Source organism: Hemibagrus wyckioides, linkage group LG27 (genome assembly GCF_019097595.1).
Source record: "Hemibagrus wyckioides isolate EC202008001 linkage group LG27, SWU_Hwy_1.0, whole genome shotgun sequence".
NCBI classification, from domain to species: Eukaryota; Metazoa; Chordata; class Actinopteri; order Siluriformes; family Bagridae; genus Hemibagrus; species Hemibagrus wyckioides.
Window position 1 is genome coordinate 13872291 of NC_080736.1, and position 12501 is coordinate 13884791.

Sequence of the window (12501 nt, forward strand, 5' to 3'; positions counted from 1 at the left end):
AGGTCTTATTAGATTAAAAACATCTTGTGGTCATATACAGTGACAATGCAGACTTATAATAACCTGATAATCAATAATCCGAAAGTCATTGCAGATATTTTCTAATATTATTATAATATTATTTAGTAAACCACTACTAAATAAATAATATTTAGTAAACCGGTATAATACTGTAGGTACCTGGTGTAAAATGTATGCTGTAAGCTAAATCATTTGACTTCAACACAATTTCCCAAAAATCATGTGACAGGGATTAGAAAACAAAACAAAAAACATGCTTCTCCAAATCACACTGCTTTTCATCAGCTAGCACACTGGCATACACATCACATACACACACACACACACACACACACTGTTTCTCTCAATATATTTCTCATAAAATGACATTTTCCTTCAGATTTACTCTAAATCAAAGAAAACTACTTCAGTGACTGTTCAAATAAGGGAAGTGGAGAATGCAGGATTCAAAAATATGTTTAATAACACGAAGAGCTGTGTGACTTTCAGATAACATACAATATAATAATAATCAGTAAACAGTACATGTGTTTCTCTGTTTGGACCCCAGAGGCCACTGTAGAGCTGACCCTGACCATGCCAAACAGCCGAGGAAGGATAGAAATCATCGATTCAGCTGGACCTCCTTTCAGCACCATAAATACCCATAGCAGTTCACATATGTCCAACACTTACAACAAGCCAGTGGAGGAGGTACTTAGTTTAGACAGACTGTATAATCCAGAATTATATTATGTTAACCATAAGTGGCTAATTATTTGTTTATTTGCAGGTGGAAGAGGAAGAAAGTGCAGATAAGTTGGAACTTAACATTGCTGTCACCAGTCCTGAAAGGATAGGTATGTGACACTGCTCTGGGTTTTATAGTGTTAAGTATCATGTGTTTTTGGCAGCAGTGAGTTTTGTTATTTACTAGTTTCACTCCTTACTGGTTTAATGTCTTGCAGGAGATGGCATGAACGCATATATGACCTATAACGTGTCAACTCAGGTTTGCTGATCAAAGCTGTTTTTTTGTTAAACATAAACCTACAAATGAATATTACTGGGTTCTAGATAGGGTTGTTTCTAGCTATAAGATTTTTAAGCAGTTGCATAGGGCTCCCATAAGATTTTTTCTCTCCCATAAGACTTTGAAATTGAATTAATTGGGATTTTATGTCATAAATCTGCACAAGTAGACAGGAAATAAAATATGTAAATGTTGTTTGATCCCAATATGTATATATTACTCTGTGCAATGTCAAACTTTTGTGAAAATCTTTTTCCACTGAATAAATTATTCCACAAAACCTAATTATATTTGTGGTTTATAATTGTGGTAAGTAGTAATATGTGGTTAACTTTGTCTTTCTCTGCATTAAATGTTACTTTTGCTGATTTTGATTTTTATGTGATGTGTTATGGTTGCAGCGGCTGTAACAGGCTGAGGAGTCTATGTATGTTGGTGGCTGATTTTCTGCTTTTTATGAATCTGAATTGATTAGTGAAGAAATCAGTTTTTTTAATAGCTAGAGTAGAGCTAGATTTTTTGTCTCTGTTGATAATTGTTAATGGATGGCAAATGGAGGGCAAAGTGTAGCTTTAGGTGGGTTTTAAAGTGTTAGCGTTTAAGTGAAAGACTGGAGTCAATAATCAGACCAATCATACTGCTGCATATGATTAAACAGAAAGACCATCCATAGTTACTATTTAATCAGAAAGCTTACTTCTAGCTGAATGTGGTCCTAGTACAAGTACTTCTCTTTTATTTCAGAATTAAGTAAGATACAGTTAATAAGTGTCCACTGTCTCAGGTTCTTTATATATTCCTCAACTTTATTAAGTTGGTACCTACACTATATTGCCAAAAGTATTCGCTCACCCATCCAAATAATCAGAATCAGGTGTTCCAATCACTTCCATGGCCATAAAATCAAGCACCTAGGCATGCAGACTGTTTTTACAAACATTTGTGAAAGAATGGGTCGCTCTCAGGAGCTCAGTGAATTCCAGCGTGGAACTGTGATAGGATGCCACCTGTGCAACAAATCCAGTCGTGAAATTTCCTCGCTCCTAAATATTCCACAGTCAACTGTCAGCTGTATTATAAAAACGTGGAAGTGTTCGGGAACAACAGCAACTCAGCCACGAAGTGGTAGGCCACGTAAACTGACGGAGTGGGGTCAGCGGATGCTGAGGCACATAGTGCAAAGAGGTCGCCAACTTTCTGCAGAGTCAATCGCTACAGACCTCCAAACTTCATGTGGTCTTCAGATTAGCTCAAGAACAGTGCGCAGAGAGCTTCATGGAATGGGTTTCCGTGGCCGAGCAGCTGCATCCAAGCCAAACATCACCAAGTGCAATGCAAAGCGTCGGATGCAGTGGTGTAAAGCACGCCGCCACTGGACTCTAGAGCAGTGGAGACACGTTCTCTGGAGTGACGAATTGCGCTTCTCCATCTGGAAATCTGATGGATGAGTCTGGGTTTGGCGGTTGCCAGGAGAACGGTACTTGTCTGACTGTATTGTGCCAAGTGTAAAGTTTGGTGGAGGGGGGATTATGGTGTGGGGTTGTTTTTCAGGAGCTGGGTTTGGCCCCTTAGTTCCAGTGAAAGGAACTCTGAATGCTTCAGCATACCAAGACATTTTGGACAATTCCATGCTCCCAACTTTGTGGGAACAGTTTAGAGCTGGCCCCTTCCTCTTCCAACATGACTGTGCACCAGTGCACAAAGCAAGGTCCATAAAGACATGGATGACGGAGTCTGGTGTGGATGAACTTGACTGGCCTGCACAGAGTCCTGACCTCAACCTGATAGAACACCTTTGGGATGAATTAGAGCAGAGACTGTGAGCCAGGCCTTCTCGTCCAACATCAGTGTGTGACCTCACAAATGTCCATTCTGGAAGAATGGTCAAAAATTCCCATAAACACACTCCTAAACCTTGTGGACAGCCTTCCCAGAAGAGTTGAAGCTGTTATAGCTGCAAAGGGTGGACCAATGTCATATTGAACCCTATGGATTAGGAATGGGATGTCACTTAAGTTCATATGCGAGTCAAGGCAGGTGAGCGAATACTTTTGGCAATATAGTGTATCATCTGGCTTTTCTACAACATACAACTGTGTGTCATCAGCATAACAGTGGAACAGTGGATCATAACATATTTCTGAGTAATTTTGCACAAATGCAGCATGTATAAAGAAAAATGCAGTGGGACTAAAACTAGCAACCACCATCAGTGCTTATTGCTTGTCAGCAATCAGGGTGAAAATCAATAATTTTGTGAACCAACTGTCCTAAAATTGCTATCAAATTATTATTTGTGGTTCAGAATGCAAAGCTAATAAAGCTAATAAAATTCCCTTTTTATATTAATCTCATATACATATCAGAAAAAATTGCTTTGTTAAGTTGACCATCTGCTCCTGTACCAGTGCTATGTGTTTATATTGCAACATCCTGTGTATTGCGTTTTCCCAAGTGTCACACCTGATGCTCATGTGTTCTGAGATCAAATGTGAACTATTTTGGGTTTGTAAATACTAATAAGGTGACATTCACTAAATTCACAAATGAATACAGTTTCTATAGGTGCAAATTTTATTTGCATATGACCACCCTACGCTGAGAAATTAGTTCCCAAAATCAGTCCAGTCCAAAGGAACACTTTGAAAACTCATCAGATCTCAATGGGGAAAAATATCATGCTGGATATCTGAACTGATATGGAATGGGTAATGTGTTAGGAATGAAATGATACCACATCATTTGATGGAAATGAAAATTATCAACCTACAGAGGGCTGAAATCAAAGACACCCCAAAAATCTAAGTAAAAAATGATGTAGCAGGCTAGTCCATTTTGTTGAAATTTTGTTGCAGCAACTCAAAATGTTACTCAGTAGTTTGTATGGCCCCCACATGCTTGTATGCATGCCTGACAACGTTGGGGAATGCTCCTAATAAGACGACGAATGGCGTCCTAGGGTATTTCGTCCTAGATCTGGTCCAGAGCATCACTGAGCTCCTGCAAAGATTGAGGTGCAACCTGGCAGTGTCGGATGGACCGAAACATAATGTCCAGATGTGTTCTATTGGATTTCGGTCAGGAGAGTGTGTGGGCCATTCAACGGTATCAATTCCTTCATCCTCCAGGAACTGCCTGCATACTCTCGTCACATGAGGCCGGGCATTGTCCATCACTGACCCACCACCAAACCTGTCATGCTGAACGATGTTACAGGCAGCATAACATTCTCCACGGCTTCTCCAGACCCTTTCACATGCGTCACATGTGCTTAGAACCTGCTCTCATCTGTGAAAAGCACAAGGTGCCAGTGGTGGACCTGCCAATTCTGGTGTTCAATGGCAAATGCCAATCGAGCTCCACGGTGCTGGGCAGTGAGCACAGGGCCCTCAGGCCACCCTCATGAAGTCTGTTTCTGTTTGTTAGGTGAGAGACATTCACACCAGTGGCCTGCTGCAGGTCATTTTGTACGGCTTTGGCTGTGCTCATCCTGTTCCTCCTTGTTCAAAGGAGCAGATACCAGTCCTGCTGATGGGTTAAGGACTTTCAATGGCCCTGTCTAGCTCTCCTAGATTAAATGTAATCTCCTCCATGCTCTTGAGACTGTGCTGGGAGACATAGCAAACCTTCTGGCAATAGCACGTATTGATGTGCCATCCTGGAGGAGTTGGACTGCTTCTGTAGGGTCCAGCTATCGCCTCATGCTACCAGTAGTGACACTGACCCAAACCAAATGCAAAACAAGTGAAAAACAGGCCTCCACCTTTAAATCCATTCCTGTTTTGGGGCTCATCTCATTGTCGCCCATCTAGTTCACCTGTTGTTAATTTCATTAACACCAAAGCAGTTGAAACTGATTACCAGAACCCCCTCTGCTACTTAACTGACCAGATAAATATCCCAAGGAGTTTAATTGACTTGATGCTATACTCTGATTAAAAAGTGTTCCTTTAATAGTTTTGAGCAGTGTATTTGTGCTTCCCAACCAGCTACAGCCAAAAATGTTATATATTCTGAAAGTAGAGATTACAGCCTTTCTTTTGATGTAAAAATTCAAAATCTTTATAAATGAATGCTTTGCAACCCACTTTTACATCTAAATCCATGCTTCCCAATCTTTTGACCCTGCATGGTGGCCTCGATTAGAGAGAGAGTCAAGACACCATTTTGTGTAAGCTGCTTTGCCGACATAGGCGATAAATCCATTAGTTAAATCAGGGAAAATTTTCAATTATTTAACAAGTGAATACTGCATCAAATTATTTGGTAACATTTTTGATATTTTGATATATATGCAATTATTTACCACTATTAGATGGTACTTTTTAAAATGAAATGAAAATCATTGGTCATCGTTGTAGCAGGTGCATGTTTTTTTTGATAGCTTCTCTGCAAATATTTTTCAGATTGTGTTTTATAGCAAATTAAAGACAAAACATTAATAACAGTGGAAAAAAAGTAAAGCCAGAATTTCTTCTTGCCTCTGGCATGATCCCAGAATGTATGAATTCTGGAAGGCAGTGGTTTTTCCATGACCATATGAAATATTAATAACTTTATACATCATATAGACACGTTTTTCAAATCTACAACAGTAATGAAGTGAAACCTTAAAAAGTGTCTTTGAACTGCCAAAACCTGACAACTTGAGTGTTTTTAATAATGCCTGTTACCTATCAATAGCTTGATGTATACTCACTGTAACTCTGAAACTGTGATACCAAAAATATAACTACATTGCAACACAATGTTATGATGTTGAAAATGTGCATTAATTAACAGATTTATTAAAAATGTCAGCTATAAAAAGTATTTACAATATTTTAGAAGACACTTTTATTAATTGTTATATGTAACATATGATACGTATTAATATGTGATGTGATGGTTTACATGTTGAAAATGGTCTAGATGAGTTAATGGTCATTTGTGAAAATAAAAAATGACTGACTTTATACTTAAAAATCACTTGTATAGTGTGACAAGTGCAATAACATTAAATTTGAATTCTCTAAACAAGAATCCACTGGAATGCAAAGTTTGAAAGCAATACCTCTTCTAGATCAAAAGTAATAGATAATTAAAGCCAATTTTTACCAACTCGCGAGCTCCACATTTCACAAAAGGCGTTTATGTAGAGCAAAAATTCTCCAAAATGATAATTTTAAAATACTAAGTTGAAAATTTTATGGCAGTTGCTAATGTGTAGGAATTGATATGTAGGGAAGTCACCATTTGCATATACATCCACTGCTAAGTAACAGTTGACTATCCACTGTTGAGTATTCTTTGGTGTTTTGACTAAAAATGCATCATTGCAACCTAGTGCAAATGGTGCAAGACAAAAAGACAGTGCAAACAGACAAAACAAAACAAAAGAGTACAGGACAGGTACACAAAATACACAATATAGACAGAATAGTGCAGACCAGTATACATTCTGCAATGTATATGCAGTGCAATGTGCTATATAGGAGAACTGTAAACAAGAGGGTTCTTTCCTCAGCCTCCATAGGAGTTAGACATGCTGCTGGGCTTTCTTGCTGATGGAGCGGTTATCCGCCAGATGAACACCAAGGAATTTGGTGCTCTTGACGATCTCCACAGAGGATCCGTCAATGTACAGCAGAGAATGGCTACTCTGTGCTCTCCTAAAGTCAACAATCATCTCTTTAGTTTTGTCAACGTTCAGGGACAGGTTGTTGCCAAAACACCAGGCTATTAACTGTTTTACCTCCTCTCTGTAGGCTGATTCGTTGTTCTTGCTGATGAGACCCACCACGCTCATGTCATCTGTGAACATGATGATGTGGTTCGAGCTGTGCATTGCTGCACAGACATGAGTCAGAAGAGTGAACAGCAGTGGGCTGAGCACACAACCCTGGGCCCTAGTGCTCAGTGTGGTCGTGCTGGAGAAGCTGTTCCCAATCCGAACTGACTGAGGTCTCCCAGTCAGGAAGTCCAGGATTCAGTTCCAGAGCGAGGTGTTCAGGCCCAGTAGGCTCAGCTTCTTAGGTGCTGATTGTATTGAATGCTGAACTGTTCTATGAACAGCATTCGTACATATATGTTCTTATTGTCCAGGTGGATGAGGGCCAGATAGAGGGTTGTGGTGATGGTATCATCCGTGAGGCAGTTTGAACAATACGTAAACTGCATGGGATCCAGTAAGGGTGGTAGCTGGGTCTTGATGTGCCTCATGACGAGCCTCTCGAAGCACTTCATCATGATAGGTTTGAGTGTGATGGGACGATAGTCATTAAGGCAGGATACCGTAGACTTCTTCGTCATGGGGACGATGGTCATTGTCTTGAGGCATGTAGGAACAACAGTGGTGCTCAGGGATATGTTGAAGATGTCAGTGAAGACATCTGCTAGCTGTTCTGCACATAGTAACTAGAAACAAGCACACAGTTTTTGCACCATTCCATGTTGATGTAAACCCACACACCACGACAGCGTGTCTTACCACACAGAGATGCATTTCTGTCGGGACGAAACGAGGTGAGCCCACCTAGCTGAATGGTGGTGTCTGGAACTTTGTTGCTGAGCCACATCTCTGTGAAAACAAAGATGCAGCAGTGAACTCGTGCTGTGTGGTCCGCTGGAGTCGAATGTAGTCCAGTTTATCGTCCAGTGAGCATTTTGTGGGATGTGTGTCGAAGGTACAGAAGATCAAGAGATTTTCTGTATTTGGTCCGTATATATTTGATACAGTTTTTATCAGGCTGTCACAGATAGAGATATTTGTTATGATGTATCTGTCTTTGAGGTCCGGGATAGTAGTGTTGTAAGTGAATGTGACTTTTCAGTTTATCAAGATATAAGTTTTTACCTGAGAACCCATACCATGGATATTCCAAGTCTGGAAATTAACTGATGTTCAGCTCAGTTGATTGCTTTGTGTTATACTGGTTGAGGGAAAAAAAACTCCTCCTTATTCTGTCTGTGTTGGCCTTCAGGGAGTGGAATGACTACCCTGACTGCACAAGAGAAAAGAATTTGCTGCTTGGATGGCTGAGGTCCTTCTTTATCATCCTGGCCTTGGTGTAAGACTGCAGGTCAGGGAGCTCAGTGTGCATGGTACGCTCAGCTGACTCCACTACTCTCTAGAGAGCTTACTTGGTGCTGTTCCCAAACTAGACAGTGATGCTTCCCGAAAGCTCCATTATCTTCACCTTAGAAAGCAGTTTAAAGTCTCTTAAGTGACACTAAACATGCTAATAGGCCTTCCTCACCAAGATCTTTTGTGTGAAATTATGATATGTTAATGCATACGTGTATGTTGGCATACTAATAGATCAATGTGAGTATTCCTGTGAAGACACTAGGTTACTTCTTGATGTTAAGGGGTTGTTTTGTTTGTGAAAATGGTGGTGTATTTGTGAAACATAAAACATAAACATAAAACAAACCAGAATAACAGTTAACATCAGATGATTAAAAAGTTTTGGTGTTCGGGGTGTTTTTTGGGAAACATTAAGGATTGAGATTTTTTCTTATTTTTCTCTCTTTTTCTATTTTTTCTTCTACTTTTCCTCCCATGCTTCGACATACAAATTTAATTAGTTCTGGAAGTGAGTTCTTAGGCGATAATTTGTATTGCAAAACGAATTTTCCCATAAGAAATAATGTAAATGCAGTTAATCTGTTCCAGCCACACAGAAACATTACTAATATTACCAATACGAAATGTATGTAAACTGTATGGCTGCTTACAAAGAACTGACTCAAGCTAAGCATTCCTATGGTCCTCTCAGGCAGTCGTGCCACTAAGCTTGGGCTAAAAATAGAACAGAGCACCCAAGCCACCAATCTGTCAGCAAAAAAACTTGCGAAAAATCACCTTTTGAACGCATGCCAAAGGCACCGTTGATATTGTGGGTTTACTCAAAACAGCGTTCGCTGACAAAAAAAACCTCCATAAAATGCATAAATTCACTTCGGTTGACTTCACGTTGCTTTTTACTGACGCAATCAAGTTTTGAATGGCTCCCAGACGTACGCGCAACTTCGGCGTTCAGAACGGTTCGGTTTGTTTCTTATGTTGAAACGCTTTGTATGCCGATGCAAATTTCTTGCAAAATTTCAATTCTTAAGGTGAAAATGTGTAAGGGAAGGCAAGAATGACGAATCAGCCTTCAGAGAGGAGGTAAAACAGTTAATAGCCTGGTGTTGTGCCAACAACCTGTCCCTAAACGTAGACAAAACTAAAGAGATAGTTGTTGACTATAGGAGAGCACAGAGTGGCCATTCTCTGCTGTACATCAACAGATCGTCAAGAGCACCAAATTCCTTGGTGTTCATCTGGCGGATAACAGCTCCATCAGCAAGAAAACCCAGCAGCATGTCTACTTCCTACGGAGGCTGAGGAAAGAACCCTCTTGTTTACAGTTCTCATATCTGTATGCCAAGGTTCCACTGTATATGAATAGAAAGATAGGTGTGTAGGTATATAGATAGATAGACGAATGCATATGTAAAAGGAAAGGTTTTCTTTTTCCTTTTCCTATTGTCCTTTTCCTTCTTCTACCCCATTTTTCTTTTTTCATCTTTCCCTTTTTCTTATTTTTCATCCAACTTTAGGAAACTATTTCTTTCTTTTCTCCATTGTGAACAGTGGCATTGTTATGCTGAAACATGTTAGTCCTGCTAGTTCTAGTTAAGGAAACTGGTACAGCATACAAAAACATCCTATACAATTGTGTGCTTCCAACTGTTGGCACAAAATAGATTTTTTTTTTTATCATTTTGCTAATAATATTTTCCTACTTTATTAATATAGACTATTTTGTGTAACTTAATGACATATAATCCCCATTAAATCTATTTCATTTCCAAGTTTGAAATATGGAGAAGGGGGCAGGGGGATGGGGGCAGGGGCAGGGGGAGCCTGAGTATTAGGCTTTCATAATTAAGCTCCTGTAAAGGAAATGGTTATATTGTCAGACAAACTAGAGTAGCCTTTAAAGTTAGACTACTAAAGCATAGTTTTATTTGCTTTGTTATGGAAACAATGTGGTGAATGGTTTGTGATAAAATTTAGTAGTAAAATTATATAAATAAACATGAGAATATAAAATGTTTGACAAAAAAATTTATGTTTTTCTTAGACTACACTGCCTGCATTCCACAATAAAACATTCTCTGTCCGTCGAAGGTTCAGTGATTTTCTGGGTTTGTATGAGAAGCTTGCAGTCAAACACAATCTGCTAGGCTGCATCATCCCACCACCGCCTCAGAAAAGCGTAGTTGGTAAGCAGTTTCACCTTACTATATGACACTCACCTCTGTAGGTATCATGCATCCACAAATACAGAGTAGCTTTACAGCAACCGGAAGGATGCAACATGAGTATACATTGCATGCCGTAGAAAATAACGAAAGTTTTGTTGTCTCTCTGGGTCCAGCTGGTATGAGGGATGAACTATGAAACGTTTCCCCTTTAGGCTGATAATCCTGTGCAATCTGGCTACAAAGAGAAGAAAATGGCTTTACATCCCTCAGCATGGTTAAATTAATCAGTGTTAACCAGTAACATGTTAACCCAGTGTGCATGTTTGTTCAAGTTTATTTGTACCAATATGTGAAACAGTTGTTTTCAACTAAGTGGCGGGACCTCCTTAGTTATGAAACTAACTGCACCAGGAAGTGAGTTTCTGGACGTATAAGCCTTCAAATTGCATTAATGCATGAAGATAAACTTAAATGCCTACAGCAGAATCCGCTTTTCCAAACAGTACATTGGTGTTTATTCAGATATACACACTTCAAATGATCTAGCAGCATTTGTCTTGTGCTTGCAACAAACTGAGTAACTCCAAGTAAGCTTGTACATTTGGGCAGGACAGCTATTATTTTGATCTGTATTTTTAATACAGAGTATTTTGAAGCTGCAAACGTTTTTGTTTTTTTTTAAATCAGCATGCTTTTAAATATAGGACTGCACCACCATCTTTTCTCCCTTCTCTCTTTTCTATTTCTCTCTTATCTTGGCATGTCACCATACTGTTACTAAGTCAGCGAACTCCTTATGTTCACATGTCATGAAGAAATAAGATCCAATAATGAAACATTATTTCCAGTATATTACTGCTTTGAAATTTTTGTGAAATTTGAAATATTTTTATAACATCTATCTCTGGCTACCCATCACATGTAGAGTTATTATTTCTCTCCTTATGGTTTTCTTTGTTACAAACCAAGAGATGTGACTCCCCATCTCTATACAGTTTTTTTTGTTTTTTGTTGTGCTTTTTTTCATCATCTATGAAAGGTTCTTTTATTTTTTTACTGACTATGCATGTATTCTGTCAGGTATGACTAAAGTAAAGGTAGGGAAAGAGGATCCATCTTCAGATGATTTTGTGGAAAAGAGAAGAGCAGCACTGGAAAGGTGAGCTGACTCACATGACCTTTATGTTCTAGCTATAAATATGTGGGTATAGTTGTAATAGGGATAGAACCAAATATGAACACAATTTTCAGTTTCAACAGATAATACACCATATTTGGATATGAAAACAGATATTATATGTACACCACCAGTCAAACGTTTGGACACACCTTTTAATTCAATGTTTTTTTGTTTAGGGATTTATTTTCTACATTCTAGAACAATACTGGAGATTTCAAAACTATGAAATATCACACATGGACTTAAGTAATCCATATGTAATGACAACAAAAAACAGTCAGTTGTTATTTTAAGACACGAAGGTCAGGTGTTCTGGAATAGTTGAAAGAACAGTATTATCAAGTGCATTTGCAAAATCCATCAAGCACCATGATGAAATTGGCTCACATGAAGACCATCCCAGGAAAGCAAGACCAAAATTTACCTCTGCTGCAGAGTTCATTTAGAGTTACCAGCCTCAGAAATCACCAGTTAACAGCACAACAATCAAATTAGAGCCGTTATGACAACTTTACAGAGCATCAGTAGCAGACATATCTCAATATCAACTGTTCAAAGGACATTATTGTGTATTTCGGCCGCCTTCAGCATTGTTTTACAATGTAGAAAGAAATAAACATCAGGAAAGACCATGGAATTAGAAGGTGTGTCCAAACTTTTGACTGGTAGTGTATATATATATTCGGCTTTCAGGTGAAATTTCAGGATGCACCTAAAATGCACTATAATCTTTACAGGTGAACTTAATTTGACCTTCTCTACACTTTTGAATGCACATGTCCAACTGTTCAGTGTTTCAGTACTTTTTGCATAACTTGCTGTCCTCTAACAAGGTGCTTAACGGCAAAATTCACAACTGGTGTTTGATCCATGAATCGACCAATAATTTTCTGGTTCAATTAGAATTGGTATTTAAACTGTCCTCTTCATCATGCTGTTCACATTTTGACATCATGAGACCAAGACGACATCTACAGTAACAATTGATCAACAGTACCTCGCCATTGCGAGGCTTCAAACTGGAAGTTCTCAGAGGGAAGTGGGCACTGAG

The 12501-nt window shown here is 39.0% G+C and overlaps 1 protein-coding gene across 9 annotated transcripts in view; it reads left to right on the top strand.

Annotated features, from left to right (window-relative positions):
* The window catches only part of LOC131347583 (sorting nexin-1-like), a 28303-nt gene that overhangs the window by 6146 nt on the left and 9656 nt on the right, over positions 1-12501 (top strand). For 8 of the 9 annotated variants that reach the window (XR_009203801.1, XR_009203802.1, XR_009203803.1 and 5 more), the window contains 5 exons: positions 572-714; positions 794-860; positions 969-1012; positions 10147-10288; positions 11351-11429. Coding sequence is in view for 6 of the 9 variants with exons in the window: in XM_058381738.1 (XP_058237721.1) it covers positions 572-714; positions 794-860; positions 969-1012; positions 10147-10288; positions 11351-11429 (475 nt within the window). In the remaining 3 variants the exon portion in view is untranslated. Of the gene's footprint in view, positions 1-543; positions 715-793; positions 861-968; positions 1013-10146; positions 10289-11350; positions 11430-12501 lie in introns of all 9 variants that reach the window. The other variant, XM_058381741.1, reaches the window with a different exon arrangement.